Source organism: Rhinolophus ferrumequinum, chromosome 18 (genome assembly GCF_004115265.2).
Source record: "Rhinolophus ferrumequinum isolate MPI-CBG mRhiFer1 chromosome 18, mRhiFer1_v1.p, whole genome shotgun sequence".
Classification (NCBI taxonomy): Eukaryota; Metazoa; Chordata; class Mammalia; order Chiroptera; family Rhinolophidae; genus Rhinolophus; species Rhinolophus ferrumequinum.
The window spans coordinates 56,189,033-56,206,386 of NC_046301.1; the positions used below are offsets into that span (position 1 = coordinate 56,189,033).

Below are 17,354 nucleotides of genomic sequence, written 5' to 3' on the forward strand. Positions count from 1 at the left end.
AGGTAACAAATACGTAAAGACTAAATAAATCAAATGGTAGTAAATTCCATGAAGGAAATACTCATGGTGATATAATACAGAAATAAGGTATGTATTCAGGAGAAGTGCCACTTCATAAATGTGGTCCGGGAAGGTCTTTCAGAAAAGGTGATGCTTGAGCTGAGATTTGAAAGATAATGAGGTGCCAGGAGTCACTGATTTTCAGGAAGGGCCACTATAAAAACCAGACAGAGTTTAGGACCCTCAAAGATCAGACAAATGTCTGATGTGGCCAAAGTTTATAGAATGACAGAGAATGAGGGGACAGGCTGAAGCTGGGTGGTTAACAGGGACCAGACCATGCAGAAGAAAAGTCTTATAAGTCCCGGAGAACAGATTCCTACCTGTGGAGCTGAGGGTGGGGGTCAGAGACATGGGAGATTCTGGAGAGAAGGTAGAAGTCACTGGAGCTGAGGAAAAAAATGATCAAATGATTGAGTCCCATCCTGAAGGAACATGGGGCAGAAGCTGTTCATTGGAATTTGGGCTTCTTTCTAGACTCAGAGCAAGACTTTGGGTGAGTTAGGGATTTCTGTGAGGCACGGGCTGGACACTTTGGAGGGAATGTTAGTAGCTTCTCTCCTTAGAATATACTCTAAGGAATAAGGGTCCACTGGGCACTGAATTTCAGTTTTGAATACTCACTGTTGGTGGCTGGGGTCCCATACCGATGGTTATAACCTGCAGGTAAAGAGAAAAGAGTAAAAAAGTGTTGTTAGGATGGGTAAGACTTAAGGAAGCATAGATGGTAGACCTATAAATGAAATTCATTAATAAACTTTCTGAGATTCATAAATGAACAATAATGGCTTCATTTTATTTGGTGCCCTTATGTGTCATGTTGTGGGGACAGAGCCCCAAAAAGCAGTTTCCAGGCTCTCGGCCTCACATAGAAAGGTGCTGGCTCAGGTAGTAAATGGCCATCGACTGTGATCAAATGGCCAGCAGCTGTGGCTAGTTGGCCGTCAGCTGTAACCAGTGAGCCATTGGCCACGAATATAACTGCTGTGGTTACGCTAGCAGAAAAGAAAAGGCGGGAGAGCTAGCAAGAAGATGGTGGCTGAGTCTGCAAGCGGCGCAGGTGAGGGTTGAGAATTGTGTTGCTCCTGTTTCCTGTTTCTCCAACCCAGCCGCCAGCGAGAATATAGTGGTATGACTCCCCTACCTATGGCTCCGTGGGTGTTCCTTTTTGGCCTCACCATGTCCTGCGTTCTTATGTGGGGAGTGGGACCAGAGACCCCGCCTGACACCCCTCACGACACTTGGCGTAGTCGGCAGGATACCCCACCTGACACCCTAAACAACAAATGGCACAGCGAGCAGGGTCCCCTGCATGACACATGTCTTTTTAAAATCATGATGGATATCATCACCATTATTGTTAAAATAAAAATACAGTAAAACTGCCCCTATTTATTGGGAATATACTATACACCAGAAATAATGATGAACACATCACAAGGGTAACAGGGCAAATTTATGAACAAGTATTTGTTCCAAGCCTTACAGCTATTACTGTATTTTTGTGTAGAGGTGAAAGGGTAGCAAGATGGAGGAAAGGTGATGTACATGTGGTTAGGAATATTAGAGAAAATTTGGAGATGGGATGATATTTAAAAAGAGAAGAGACTTGGAGGTCAGGTGGATGGTATAAAACTCGGAGCCTGAAAGAAATTTGGGAAAAGAGAATTTTTCATGAGTGTTTCTCTGGGTCATGGATTGCATCCTTTTTGATGCTCTGAGAGAGATGTTAGTAAAAACTGAACCCAGAGGAGCCCTGGGATTTCCTTGGGTTATTGCTGAATGATCTCATTTGATTCTCAGGACAATACTGCCTGGTATGTATGTTTGTTCTGTTCTATAATGGGAACATTGGGTCCGAGAGAGGTCGCATAGCTTGTCCATCATCACACAAAACAGAGATCTGTCACTCACCAACTCCCATATTATTAACTACCACTTTAAGTTACTCCCAATCCAGGAGTTAAATCTTCTATAGACACAGAACAGGATGTGCTATCGTTAACATAAATATATATTTCCTTTTTTATTATTAAAATTTATTAGGGTGACAATAATAAATTTACCTAGGTTTCAGGTGTACAACTCTATAATACATCATGTATATATCATGTTGTGTGTTTACCACCCAAAGTCAGTTTTCCTTCCATCACCATATATTTGACCCCCTTTATGTTCTTCTACCACCCTCTCCCCCCTTACCCTCTGGTAACCACTAAACTGTTGTCTGTGTCTATGAGTCTTTGTTTTTTTATTAACACAAATATATATTTCAAACCATATATAAAGGGAATTTCCAAGCTGATATAGAGGGTAAATAACTTGTCAATCACTAGGTTAGATTGTTAGGCCAGAGGTCATTAATGGCCTCTGGACAGTGTCCTGAGATTTGAGACTTTCTCTATATGGATGGTCTGCAGTGTTGCCCTGTGGTTAGAACTTGGACTTGAGAATCAACCTTGGGTTCAAGTCTTGACTGTGCCAATGCCTATGGCTGGATTATCTTGGTCAGATGACTTCCTATATAAATGCATGATGGCTCTCTAAAAATGAGCATTACAACTCACAGGACGTAGGGTATGGTTAATAGGGGCTGATACAAATAAAGACCTTATTACAATTCCTGGCACATAGGAAACTTTTGATAAGAATTAGCCACTATTACAATTATTTTCAGTATGAGCACTGCTGGTAGGGGTATGGTTGCCAGCAGTGTTGTATAAACAGTTATCTTTCATGGCGTGTTAGTAACTAACTGTGGTCTTGTTTCGTGAACAGTTCCATGAGCGTTTTTCTGGCTGGCCCATGGGAACTTAGAAAATTGCCTTCAGTTGTCATGGTGGAGAGAAAGAAGTAGAGGGCTGAACTGGGTACCCACTGCCCACTGGGGAAGACTTGACTGCAGGGCCCTGCATCCACCCACTGTTTTCTCTAGAGTCTGCATGCTCCAGTTGGGCTCCCACAGGAGAACGACGCGTTTCATAAATGAACAAGGGTCACGGGGAAAATTTATGAACAAGTGTTTGTTCCAAGCCTTACAGCTATTACTGTATTTTTAGGTGGTGAAAACTGGCCTCCTGTGGTATGTTAAGCATTCAAAAATGAGCCCCCAGGGAAATGCTATGTTTGTACCGGAATTATGAATCTGTGTATAGCAATTTCTCAACCTCAACATTATGGCCATTTGGGTCTACATAATTCTGCACCGTGGGGGGCTGCCTTGGGCATTGTGGGATCTTTAGCAGCATCGCTGGCTTCTAGATGACATTAGCACCCTCCAGTCATGACATGGAAATGTCTCTAGACATTGCCAAATGTCCCCTGGGGAGCAAAATCACCCCAGTTGAGAACTACTGGTATAGAGAGACAGGGGACCATAGGAGACTCCAGCTGTAGCACAGACACTCACAAACACTCACCATTGACATAGAGACTGTCACTGTCCAGGGTGTAGGGGCCCAGCAGGGTGATACCATGAGTCAGTTGACTCAGCTCCTGGTACAACACTTCTCTGTCCAGCCCGGGGCCCATCGGGTCAGGGTGGTAGGTGCAGATGGCATCCACTCCAGTTGTTTCCCCGTTCTTCTCAGTCCTTGGGGGGCAGGGGCAGGGAAATAGGGACACTCAGAGATACTAAGAAGTTACATACTTTGTTCGACTCTTTCCTTCAAATCGACCCATTCCCCCAAGTTTTATGACATTCTTCTTCATTGGCTCTTGACTAGTTTCCCAAGCATGTTCTTTTCTGGGTCCTCTTCATCTAGGCACCTTCCTACTCCATAAAGTGGCTGGTCTCCAGGGCTTTATCCTCAGTCAGCCCCTCATTCTTCTGGGGTCATTTTGGTCACATTCGTTGTTTCAGCTACCAGCTTTATTATCATCAGGTCTAATCTCCTACTCTCTGGCCAAGACTTCTCTCGTGAGCTCTGTGCCCTGTAGCCACCAGCCTTAGGAATGAACTCCACGCCTCTTAGATTCCAAACATCCCAGATTAAGCCTATCTCCCCCTCCCATGTTTGTATATAGGTGCCAGAGCCAGAGATGTAACAGGGTTCCTGAACCTTCCCCCATTTTTTCTCCCCCATCCGAGCAATATCCAGGTCCAGTCCAACCTCTACCACCCCATCATCACTCTAAATTGTTCCATCTCCATATCTACTAGTGTCCTACTTACAATAAATGACACCGTGTCAGGGCTCTGCTTACAAGTTCATGGTTTCCCACAGCTCCGAATAAATTCAACTAATATTTATGGCACACCTCCGAGTTGTTCTACTTTTACACTTACTGTCTCTTTTTATCTTTTCAGAAACTCTCTGAAACTGATGCTAGTATGATTTCCACATTACAGTTGAGGAAACAAAGTCATGCAGATGTTAAAGAACTTCCAAAGCATCACACGACAAAAACAGGATGAGACTGGATGCCTTTGGACATGGAGACCACTAAGGCTCAGCCTTTCGCTGTGCAAAATACTATGAAAACTCCTTAGTGTGCCTTTAACCCCAGCTCCAACCCAAACTCTTGATGATACCCACTTCTCAAAACTCATCCCACAACATACCCACCACTCATGCAATTACACCGCTGTGCACCCAGCCAGTCCCCCACTCAACCAACTTCCTTCCCTCTCTCTCTCCCTCCCTCCCTCCCTGCCTGCCTTCCTTCCTCTCTCCTCCGTCCCTCCCAGTCTTCCTTTTTTATCTCCTCCTTCCACTTCTTTCTTTCTTTCCTTCTCTCTCTCTCTCTAAATCTTCCCTTCCTTCCTTATCCGCCCTTCTTCTAACATCCGGCCTGGTACTATGATTCCACTCTAACTCCGCACTACTGCTAACCCTTGGCCTACTAGCCAATATACTAACCATATACCAAGGATGACGAGACATCATTCGAGAAAGCACCTTTCAAGGACAGCACACCCCAATTGTACAGAAAGGCCTCTGATTCGGAATAATCCTATTTATCATCTCAGAAGTCTTCTTCTTCTCAGGATTCTTCTGAGCCTTCTACCACTCAAGCCTAGCCCCCACCCCTGAACTAGGAGGATGCTGACCACCCACAGGCATCCACCCACTCAACCCCCTAGAAGTCCCCCTCCTCAACACATGAATCCTTTCTTCCTTCCTTCCTTCCTTCCTCCCTCCCTCCCTCCCTCCCTCCCTCCCTCCCTCCCTCCCTCTCTCTCTCTCTCTCTCTCTTTCTTTCTTTCTTTCTTTCTTTCTTTCTTTCTTTCTTTCTTTCTTTCGTTTTTCTTTTATTCAATTGCTATTTTCCCCCACTCTCTACTCTCCAATTTCACAGAACTTGTCTCATGCACCAGGGTATTTCTCACATCTGCCCCATTACTTAAGCTACGCCACCCATTGAAATAGCTTTATCAGTGTTTCTTCTAGCTAAATTTCACTCAACTGTCAAAAGTTAGCTCAGGCATCACCTTTCCAGACAGCCTCCACTCAGCTTCCCCAGGCTGAACTAAAACTCTATTCCCTGGGCTTCTATGGCCCCACATTGTGCCTAATCACTGCACAACCGCATTCATATGATGGTCTTAAGTCCATATGACTGCTGTCCTCACTACACTGTGGGCACCTTGACGAAAGGGCCCATGACTGCTTCTCTCAGCGCCCTTAGCACCTGTCACAGGGTGTGACCTGGGGTGTCTCATTTCATGTTTGCTTAACGAGTCAATGCTGCACTTTCTGACCAATGAGCGTGAATGCTGTGTGGATCCTCTTATCCAACTAATTGAAGACCTTTGACAGCGACCTCTTTCAGGAAGTCTTCTCTGATGCACTGAGCCAGAGGGGATGCCTTCCAAGTCTGAATCCCTGGAAGGCCCCGACCATTTATCATTCTTGTTTTCTAGTTGTCACGTTCAGGTCCTCACCTCCAGATGAGCTTGCCTATGACAATCCTTTCATGTATCGTTATACAGGGAGGCTTACCTGAGCAGGGTCAGTCTGCAGCCAGAGTACAGTGGGCCAATGCTGGTGTTCTTGAACAAAGGACCAAGCTGGGGAGGAGGGAGAGGGAGGTAAGCTGGGGGCACGGGGTGGCACACGGACAAGGCAGGCTGGTGTTGGCATTGATGGGTCCTCACCAGGTGGTTCAGGGCCTTCTCAGTGGAGTTGAACTTTGCAGAGCCTGGATGTCTCATATCTGGGGTGTAGCGCATGTTGGTGATGGTAAAATTGAGGGTAAAAGGTGCTGGGGCTGGGCCCACATCTGCATTTGAGGGAAGAAAGAGAGGAGACCCATCCCAGTCTTAGGCCTGAGCTGTATGTTGGGGAAGGGACTAGTATTATCTTTCTGTGCATAGGTCTCGTTTTTGAGGCCTGAGATATCCCATCTGGGACACCCTCCCTCCTCAGCCAGCCAGTGGAGAAGGGACCTCCATGCTAGATGTGTGACTTCAGCTCAAAAGGGAACTCGGCCCTTTCATCCTACAGTATTCAAAGGCTGACAAGTTATGGACATTTGGGTGGGAAGAAGAGGAGCTGAGACCTTTTTGTTTTCAGCCTTGGGCCACAAATACTGGAGCAGTCAAAAAATCTAAATCCTAGTAATTGCCACAAAGGCAATAATCATGGAGACAGAACAGAGACTAGCTACGTGTGGGAGATGAGGCACTGCTACTTCCCAGGCGGAGGTCTGAGCAAGAGCCTGCTTAGCTGAGATAAGGAGACGAGGAGGACCGGGCACAGCTGAGTTCCCAGAACAGTAAGAGCAAAAGCCCTGAGGATGGAAGGATGTTTGGGACCTGGAGGAACGGAAATGAGGCTGGTGTAGCCAGAGATTGGGGAGCGAGGTTGAGAGTGGGACGGTCTGTGGCTGGGTGGGCATCAAGTCCGTATCATGCAGGAATTCATCAGTCACTGAATGGGAGACAAAGTTTAATGGGACTCAGAGATTAGAGTCCTACCTGTAGAGCTGGGGGTGGGGGTCGGAGATGCTGGGGGCCCTGCAGGCAATGTGGAGGTCACCAGAGCTGAAAGAAAATATAATATGAATCATTGTTTGAGCCCTATCATGAAGCAACGAGAGGAGAGAGCTGTTCATGAGAACTTGCTCTGGGGCGGACAGCCTGGGGATTTTTCCTCGGACACATCAGGACATCCAGACCCTCATTACTCACTGCTAGTGGTGGGGAACCAGTACTGATGGTTATAACCTGCAAAAAGAAGCAGAGAGGACAAGTAAGATGATGGGAGAAGCTTAAGAATGGGGTGAGGGGTAGAACTAGAGCCAGAAGCACACAAACCTCCCTGAGTTCTTCCTCTAAGTTTCATCAATCAGTAATAACAGCTACTGTTTATGAGTTAACTTCCTGATACTCATGATAATTTCATCCTCATTATTATTAACCAGAATGACAATAATGATCAAATCTTGTGGGGCTTTACTAAGTGCCTGGAATAATATCAACCTCAGCAAATGAATAATAGCGACAACACTTCCACGTGAGTGTTTCCAGCCTTATTCATGTTTTCTTTACCTACTAATTTTGTCCTTACTCTCCAAGTTTCTCCCACTACCCAACTCTCCGAAGACGGATTGATCGGCGACTGTGTAGTTCTGGACTTCTGTAATGTGAGATAATGAGGGAGGGAGATGGAGAGAGAGGGAGAGGGGGAGGGAGGAAGAGAGAGAGAGAAGGAGCGGGAGAGGGAGACGGGGAGAGGGAGAGAGAGAAGTGGGCTTGAGAGAGGAGGGACTTGGGCATCAACCAGAGAGTATGAAGTTGAAAAATTAGAGGAAATAGGAAAAAGAGGGTTTGAATAAGTATGGTTCTGGATCATGGATTAGATCCTCTTTGATGCTCTGTAAGTAACGCAAGTAAACCTTGGACTGATTTTATATTTGATGGTCCGACTGGGTTTTCTGAAATGAAGCTCCTCTCCGAGCCTGGGCCAAGTGGAGCCCTGTGATTTCCGTGGCTTATTCAGGTTTTATCTCATTTGACCCTCACAATAATCTTAGCTGACTTTTCGCTTTAAAATTCCACTCTGAAAGTGGACACGGAAGTCTACAGAAGTTCCGTGGCTTGTTCAGGACCACCTAGTAAGCTAAAGGCAGGGCCCAGGCTTAAGTAAAGCAAGATCTGCAATTCACCAAAACCCACAGTGGTAACTACTGCTTTTAAGTAATCTCCAAACTCCAAGAACTACTGACATCCAACGCAGGTTTTAATCCAGGTAAAAGAAAATGTCCACGGTAATATAATGGGGACACAATTAATCAAGCTTTAGTTTAAAAGGTTATAGCAGAGGCCCATTGGTGTACTTTCCCTTCTTGAGATTTGAGGCTTGTTCTTCTTGGCTTAGTCTTCAGTATAGCCTCGTAGTCAGGGGGCCCTGGATGTTAGAGTCAATTTAGGGTTTGATTCCAGAATTAATTATCTGATTCGAGGAAAATGGATTTCCCTCCCCAAGCCTTGTTTTCTCTTCTGTAAGATATACATAATATTAAAAAAAAAAACAGATATACATAATACCTCAGAGAGTGTATTAGTGTAGTAGGATCACTGTAACGTCATAGGAATCCCTCAGTAAATATTCGCCTTTGGTGTAGATGTTATTGTGTGTGTTGTTGCTAAGAGCATTGTTGCAAAGGGATTTATTGCTAAGACATTACAACAATAATGTTTGTTTCTCAGGTGGGGTGTAGCTCCAGCTGGCCCTTGGAGAATAGCTAAAGGGCCACAAGCTGCCAGAAGGAAGTGAACGAAGCAGATTCATCCCTGCCCTGGGAACCCATCGCCTCTTGGGGAAGAGTTGATTCCAACGGCGGGCATGGCTTGCTTCACCCTCTACCTTTCCTGGTGTCTGCATGCTCCCTGCGGGCTTCTGCGAATGGTCATTGGAATGAAGACTGAAGGGAACCTTTATGCCCAGACCTTGAATGGTGCTCTTTAGAGATTATAAAGGGAGAGAACTGAGACCCCGTGGAAATTCTAGGTTGGCCCAGAACTACGAACATGAGTACAGAGAAATTGATCTGAGGAACAGGAGATCCCAAGTCCATTAGAGCCACTCACCATTGATGGAGAGACTGTTTCTGTCCAGGGAGTAGGGGCCCAGCTGAGTGACACCGTGGGTCTGTTCGCTCAGCTCCCAGTACAGCTGCTCTCTGTCCAGCCTGAAGCCTGTGGGACCTGGGTAGTGGGTGCAGATTGCATCCACCATGGTCTGTCTTCCCTCCTTCTCAGCCCTGAGGAAGGAGGGACATGGGAATTGGGACATAGAAGAGCTGAGTTCTCTTGACCACTCCTTCCTTCAGTTGTGTCCCTTAGTTTTTATGTCAGCATGCTTCCCTGGGTTTCATCTGCTTAATCACACACATCCTTTCTGTCTCGTGTGGGGATCTAGACCCCCACCTCCTTAAATGCCGTGTTCCACACGTTACTACAGCTGTTCCTTAGGTAATGTTCTTCTTGTCCCCATTGTCTTTTTATTAATTGGTTGAAGCTCATTGTTTCGATTACCAGCCCCCAAGACACTCCGTGTCCATTCATGATGGTAAATATAGATCGTGTCACTCCAGTAATAGCTTAGTTCTACTTGAGCCATAAGGTTGGGGATGTGGGGGCTCCCAGGGAGGAAAATGCTTCGGATCCTGGAGACAGGCAGCATGTGGGAAGGAAAAGCAAGACGATTGGAGACCTTGGGAAAGGTGAGTAAATCACCCCCTTGGCTGATTGTGACACTGGGTAACGACCGCCACAGAGCCCAAAAGGGGAATTTTATTTCAAGATGGCAAATCCTGAGGTTAAGGTCAACAGTTCAGGAATACATTTTGGATAGGGAACCAAATTTGGAGGAAAACAGAGAAAAATGAGTTAAGAAGCAATCAGGAGCAGTTGGTTCAAAAATAACTTTGTCCTGAGTTTAAGCCGAGCCTACACTGATTCACTCAAAGCAGGAGCTTTGCAGGTCAGAAGAAAGACCCCTTCCTACCTTGCCTGTGAATTCTGTTTGTTATGATCCGTGCTATTCAAAGCATTTCCATTTTACACCCATAAAGCGTCCTGCAGCCGTTCTCAAAGTGTGGCCCAGGGACCCCTGGTGTTCCCAAAACTATTACAGGGAGTACACCAGGTAAAGAATATTTTCCTAATAATCCTAACACATTGTTTTCATGTTCATGCTCTCGGGAGTATACAGTAACATTTTTTTCCATAGACCATGAGGTCACATAATGTAAAAAATTGAATGTAGAAGCAGATATCCTAGTATCTTCTACTAAGCCAAACATTAAAAGGATTTGCAAAAATGTAAACAATGGCCATCTTTTTTGCATATGTTAACTCAGTTTAATCATATCAATTCTTAAACAAAAATTTTCCTCCAATAGACAATAGTTCACAGAAACTGCAAAGCTTACTCACAATTTTTAAAAACACTAGTCATGCTTAGCATTCAAAGAAGATATTGTAGAATAACTGTAAAAACTTTTACCAGGGACATCAGCTTCTGACTTTAAAAATTACAAATACTAGTCTATTCAATAAATAGTGCTGGGAAAACTGGACAGACACATGCAAAAAAAATGAAGCTGGACCACTTCCTTACACCATATATGAGGATAAATTAAAAATGGATTAAAGACTTAAATGTAAGATATGAAACCACAAAACTCCTAGAAGAAAATACAGGAAGTAAATTTGCAGACATTGCCCTTAGTAATATTTTTACTGATATATCCCCTCAGGCAATGGAAGTAAGAGAAAAAAATAAACATATGGGATTACAGCAAACTAAAAAGTTTTTCACCACAAAGGAAACCATCAATAAAACAAAAAGGTATCCTACTGAATGGGAGAAGATATTTGTTAACCATACCTCTGATAAGGGGTTAATATCCAAAATTTATAAAACAAACAAACAAAAAAACTCATTCAACTCAATACCAAAAAAACAAACAATCCAACTAAAAAATGGGCAGAGGTCATTTTTCTAAAGAAGACATACAGATGGCCAGCAGACATATGAAAAAATGCTCAGCCTCACTAATCTTTAGAGAAATACAAATAAAAACCACAATAAGGTACCACCTCACTCTGGTCAGAATGGCTAGCATCAATAAATCAACAAACAACAAGTACTGGCAAGGATGTGGAGAAAAGGGAACCCTTGCGCACTGTTGGTGGGATTGCAGGTTGGTGCAGCCACTATGGACATCAGTATGGAGGTATCTCAAAAAACTTGAAATGGAACTACTTTATGACCCAGCAATTCCACTCTTAGGTATCCAGAGAAATCCAAAATGCTAATTTGAAAAAATATATGCACCCCTACGTTTATTGCAGTGCTATTCACAATAGCCAAGACATGGAAACTACCGAAATGTCCATTGGTAGAAAACTGGATTAAGAAACTGTGGTACATTTACACAATGGAATATTACTCAGCCATAAAAAAGAATGAAATCTTACCATTTGCAACGATATGGATGGACCTAGAGAATATTATGCTAAGTGAAATAAGTCAGACGGAGAAAGACAAATACTATATGATCTCACTTATATGTGGAATCTAAAGAACAGAATAAATGAGCAAACTAAATAGAAATAGTCTCAGAAATATAGAGAAAAAAACTGAGGGTTGCTAGATGGGCTGGGAGTGGGGATGAGGGAGAAGGGAAGAAAGCACAAATTGGTAGCCACAGTATTGTCACGGGGATACGAAAGACAGTTTGGAGAATATAATCAATAATGTTATGTTGTAAACATTTTGTAGGGTGTCAGATGGGCACTTGTCTTATTAGGGAGACCACTTCATGGACGGTGTAGGTGCCTGACCACTGTACTGTACACCTGAAGCTGAAGCTGAATAATACTGAATGTCAACTATAATTTAATATATATAGTCACAGGATGTGGAGTACAGCATAGAGAATAGAGTCAATGGAATTGTAACAGCTATATACGATGTCAGAGGGCTAGATTGGGAGGGGGGTATCACTTTGTGATGGGTATAAAATGTCTAACTATTACATTGTTTTGTATACCTGAAACTAATTAAAAAAAGAAAAAATTACAAATACTGAAACATTTTGGTATCAGACACAATAGTTTTGACATCATTCATCTGTTCATTTGTTGAGTTTCTGAAAGTTCAGAAAATTGTTTCTCTATCGTAATTGGATAAAGTGCTTACTCTAAACTAAACATTTTCAAATGTAGGAGACAAACTAGCAAGCTATGCATACAAAAAAGGCCCTCTAGGATAAGCTCTCCACACGTAGACTTCAGTGGCCATCTTCTCATTGTGCTTTTTTGGCAGGGGGCTGGGGGGATGGAAATATGGCTATTGTTTATAAAAATACGTCATTTATATTAAGATGTAGTGGGTTTATTGTTTGCATCAATTTCAGGTGTACAAAGCAACACAGGTTTATTATTTTTAATGAATGAATGAATAACTATAAAATTTCTGTTTCCATTTCTAGTATAGTAAATATGAGCAGATAGAACCCCAAGTCCAAAGGCTCTCTGGAGTTCCGAGTATGTTTTAAGAATGAAAAAGGTTGTTGAACCCAGCGAGCCAGAGTACTGCTGGTACCATGGATAAAAGGAGGGACTCGAGAACCAGAACGCTAGGTCCAAATCCTAGCTTCTCTCAAGCAACCTACTGAGCCTCAGTGTTCTCACGTGCAAGGTGGGCTGGTAATTGTGTTATTGTGAGGATGAAATGAATGAAAACATGTAAGTCACTTAGACTATTGGATGGTATGTACTACAAGCAATATTATTAGTCGTAGAGTTAGTATTGATTACCCCATATTATGGAGAGATGAGGGCAAGTGTGGTGGATTCAGCTCATTGGGGGACACTTTTGATTTATGGTACTCCGGGAATCTCCTCATGGAGCGATGTGGGTAGAGGACCCATGTCTCTGGCAGGATGACCTGAGCCGGCTGGATAGAGGAACCCACAGAGAGGCTGTAGAGTTATCAAGTGTAAGGAGAGGGTCCTGAGCCCACTGACCTCAGAGGACACCGAGCAGATGTAGGCAGAGAAGAGAAGACAGGCCAGTTCTGCAGAGTTCAGGTCCATTTGAGCATTTTAAACTCGCAGTACATCCTGCTGGTACTCAACATTTGGTTTGTTTTTCCCTTGGGTTCAGTAAGATTTCCTTTGGGGAAGTCCCTACCACTTCTCAGGGAATAAGCTGCAGAGCTGCAGTGTCCAGAGTTTGTCTCCAATAGGGTAGCTATGAGCTGGGACAGGGAGAGTGTCGGGGCTTCTGGGAACATAGTTGGTAAAGACGCTACACCAGCCGGTTCTACATAGAAGGTCCCATTCATTGAGCACTCACAATGGGGCAGGCATTGAGATGATGGATTAACAACCCCAGGAGTACGGCAGTCATTATCATCATTTTATAGATAGCATGATTGAAGAACAGTGAGGTTATGTGACTTGCTCAAAGTCACACAGCTAGCAAACGGAAGAGCAGAGCTTCAAACGCAGGCACTATGTTATACTGCCTCTTGGCAAGGGCCCAGACAGCTTTGGTTGACCAGGATGTGGGGACCAAGAAAGGAGAGAAGTAGGGGTCCTGTAAGCGCTTTAGAGGAGGTCTCACCTGAGCAACGCCAGTCTGCAGCCAGCATAGAGGGAACCGACGCTGCTGTTCTTGAACAGGGGCCCCAGCTGGGAAGGAATGAGATGGAGATGAGCAGGAGGGGCCACGACAGCAGGGTGTGGCAGGGTGGGGTGACGTGGGAATTGGTGGGGAGCTCTCACCAGCTGCTGCAGCTGTCTCTCCGTGGCATTGAATATCTCAGAGCCCAGGTTTCCCATGTCCTCTCTGTAGGGCAGGTTGGTGATGGTGAAGTTGACAACAAAAGGCATCAAGAAAGGAACTGCAGCTGCAGGGAGGGGGAGAGTAAACTGAGGTCAGTCCTGACTCTGGCCCCAGGCTGAGGACAGGAGGTTGGGCTCTGAGCTACACCTTAACTCCAGGGCGGAGCTGGGGCCTGGCCTAGGCTGTCCTCCTTGAGACACCCCGTGTAGCAGACACTGTCCAAGATCCTGCCACACAGGGTGACCAACCATCCCAGTTTTCCCAGGACCCATGTGGGTTCCTGGGATGCAGTCTTTCAGTTTTAGAAGTGCAACTGTCCTGGGCCAACTGAGATGAGTGGGTCACCCTTTTCTACTCCCTCTTCGCCTTGGCTCTTACCATTTCTGCACATGCCAGCACCTACATCGCTCCGTCTTGGGGAAATTAACGGGCCCAGGGAGCATCCCTCTAGCAATGATGGGTGAGAGTCGGTGGGTAAACACCCAGCTGCCCCACCCCCATGTGGGATGATTCCACACATGTCATACACATGCTCCCCTCCAGCCTCCAGAAGTGCGAGACAACGAGTTTCTAAGGTTGAAAGCTCCCAGTCTGTGGTACTTTATGGCAGCTCTGGCAAACTAATACACCAGATGACCCAACAATTCCTTTTCTAGTACAGGAAGTCCTCACTTCACGTCATCCATAGGTTCTACGACTTTCGGTGAAACGACATATAAGAAAACAATTTTACCGTAAACTAACTGACATCAACAAGAGTTAAATTTCTATGGCATCTTATCAATGTCCCAATGCAACGACACGGAACAAATTGATATTGTTTGAGGACCTGCTGTATATACCCAAAAGAATTGGAAACAGGGACTCAAACGGATACTTGTACATCCATGTTCATAGAGGCAGATTCAGAATTAGTCAAAAGCTGGACCTACCCGCGTGCTCATCAACAGAAGGATGGACAGATAAAATGTGGTCTCTCGGCACCATGGAATATTATTGATCCATAAACAGCAATAATGCTCTAATGCGTGCTACACCATGGAGGAACCCCGAAAACATTATGCTAACACAAGTAAGCCAGACACAAAATGACCAATATATTGTACAATTCCTCTTACATGAGGTATCTATAACAGGCAAATTCATGGAGACAGTAAGTACCGGTAGACAAGGGGTTACCAGTGATGGGGGCAGTAGGAAAAGGGGAGTTATTGCCTAATGGGTACACAGATCCTGTATGGTATGATAAAAAAAAGCTTTAGAAATAGATAGTGGCAATGGTGTGAAAATACTTAATCCCTCTGAATTGTACACTTAAAATGGTTACAATATGTAAGATGTATAGATAGATAGATAGATAGATAGATAGATAGATAGATAGATAGATAGATAGACAGATAGACAGATAATAGAATAAAAGTTATTCTTACTTGTTCCTGAAGTCGCACTCACTGAGGCTAACGTGGATGTCTCAGGGGTGGTCACAGGGACAAAGGAACTTGCAGACAGTGTATTGACAGTAGCTGTGGTCTCTTCCCTGGTGGGGCCAAAACCTGTGGCCGCCAATGGAGTGGTCTCAAGACTTGTAGTTTTCAGGACAGTGGTTGGACTTGATCCCTCACCATGACTGGTTTTCAGTGCAGTCAAGGTCACAGTGCCCCCTGTCATAGTCTGGGAAGATTCTGGAAGTCTAACAGATGTTGCAGGTGGTGAGATTTTAGTGCTCCAGGAAGTTACAGAATGAGGCTCACCAGTGGTTGCAGGGGTACTGGTAGGCCCGAGAACACCAGGGAAAACAGTCACAGTTGGAATACCTGTAGTGGTCGCTGATGCAGGGCTTGGGGCCAGTACATCTGTGGGCTCTGAGAAACCAGGGAAAAGAGTTGAAGTTGAAATCATTGTGACAATATCTGTCCCATGATGGATAGAGACCGAGGCAGTTTCCATAGGAACACCTGGTGACACAGTCAGACCCAGATCAACTCCGCGGGTCTCATTCACAAGTGCCGGAAATGGAGAGGCTGCTGTATTTGGTAGACCAAGGGAAACAGTCTGAGTTGAAAGAGCTGTACTAAACTCCAACTCAGGTAGGAGGGATACTGAGGCTGTGATATCTGATAAATGAGGAAAAACAGTTGAAGCAGGAAAATTGAAGTTTGTCTCTCCACTGACAGAAAGAGTCAGAGTTGGAATACTCACACCGGCACCTGATTCAGAGCTACTGACCTGGGAGGTCACCTTATCTGGTACACCAGGAGAGACAATCAGAGTTGAAACAACAGAACTGGCTTCTGCCCCAGGACTGGTGGCTGTTGAGGGTGTGCTGTCTGCTTTACTATGGAAAGCATGTGGTGTTGTTCTGAAAACAGGTGTTTCGGTTCCTTCAGAATGGACCCGTGAGACTGTAGTATCTGTGTCACCAGGTGAGACAGTTAACGTCGGTACAATGGAAATACCTTCTGTCCCAGGATGGGTGATCCATGAGGCTGAGATCTCTGGTGAGTGAGGGGAATCAGTCGGAGTTGGAAAAGTTGTACTTGCCTCTGCTCCAGAGCTGGTGACCAGGGCGGTCACCACACCTGGTACATCATGGGATGCACTTGTATTTGGAATATCTGAACTGGCTTCTGTCCCAGGACTGGTGGCTGTTGAGGGTGTGCTGTCTGATTCACTATGAGAAGCATTTGGGGTTGTTATGGAAAAAGGTGTGTCAGTTCCTTCAGAATGGGTCCATGAGGCTATTGTATCTGTCTCACCAGGGGAGAGACTTAATGTTGGAAACTTGGAGCTGGCTTCTGACCCAGATTGGGTGATCCATGAAGCTGTGGTGTCTGGTGCGTGTAGGGAATCAGTGGGAGGTGGAAAAGTTGTACTTACTGCTTCACCAGAGCTAGTAACCAGGGAGGTCACCAGCCCTGATACACGAGGGGATACACTTGTATTTGGAATGTCTGAACTGACTTCTGCCCCAGGACCGGTGGCTGTTGAGGGTGTGCTGTCTGATTCACTATGGAAAGCATTTGGAGTTGTTCTGGATACAAGTGTGCCGGTCCCTGAAGAATGGCCCCATGAGGCTGTTGTATCTGTGTCAGCAGGGGAAACAGTTAACGTCGGAACAATGGAGCTGCCTTCTGACCCAGTATGGGTGATCCATGATGCTGTGGTCTCTGATAACTGTGGGGAATCAGTCGGAGTTGGAAAAGTTGTACTTGCCTCTGCTCCAGAGCTGGTGACCAGGGCGGTCACCACACCTGATACATCATGGGATACACTTGTATTTGGAATGTCTGAACTGGCTTCTGTCCCAGGACTGGTGGCTGTTGAGGGTGTGCTGTCTGATTCAAGATGAGAAGCATTTGGCGTTGTTATGGAAACAGGTGTTCTGGTGCCTTCATAATGGACCCATGAGGCTGTTGTATCAGTGTCACCAGTAGACACAGTTAACATAGAAGCAATGGAGCTGGCTTCTCTCGATGGATGGGT

At 45.0% G+C, this 17,354-nt stretch overlaps 2 protein-coding genes across 2 annotated transcripts in view; both read right to left on the minus strand.

Moving 5' to 3' along the window:
- The window catches only part of MUC16 (mucin 16, cell surface associated), an 81,303-nt gene extending 75,021 nt beyond the window's left edge, over nucleotides 1-6,282 (minus strand). The window contains 5 exon segments of the mRNA XM_033135468.1: nucleotides 384-449; nucleotides 685-720; nucleotides 3,480-3,652; nucleotides 6,006-6,073; nucleotides 6,161-6,282. Of these exon segments, the coding sequence (XP_032991359.1) occupies nucleotides 384-449; nucleotides 685-720; nucleotides 3,480-3,652; nucleotides 6,006-6,073; nucleotides 6,161-6,235 (418 nt within the window). The 5' untranslated portion in view covers nucleotides 6,236-6,282.
- Nucleotides 6,283-7,187: 905 nt separating this feature from the next.
- Nucleotides 7,188-17,351, minus strand: LOC117038510 (mucin-16-like). The gene is made up of 5 exons (XM_033135469.1): nucleotides 15,302-17,351; nucleotides 13,811-13,935; nucleotides 13,650-13,717; nucleotides 9,098-9,270; nucleotides 7,188-7,231 (listed from the first exon to the last, which is right to left on the minus strand). Exons 1-5 carry the CDS (start codon nucleotides 17,316-17,318, stop codon nucleotides 7,188-7,190), a joined length of 2,427 nt encoding a protein of 808 aa, XP_032991360.1. The 5' UTR covers nucleotides 17,319-17,351.
- Between the last annotated feature and the right edge of the window lie 3 nt (nucleotides 17,352-17,354).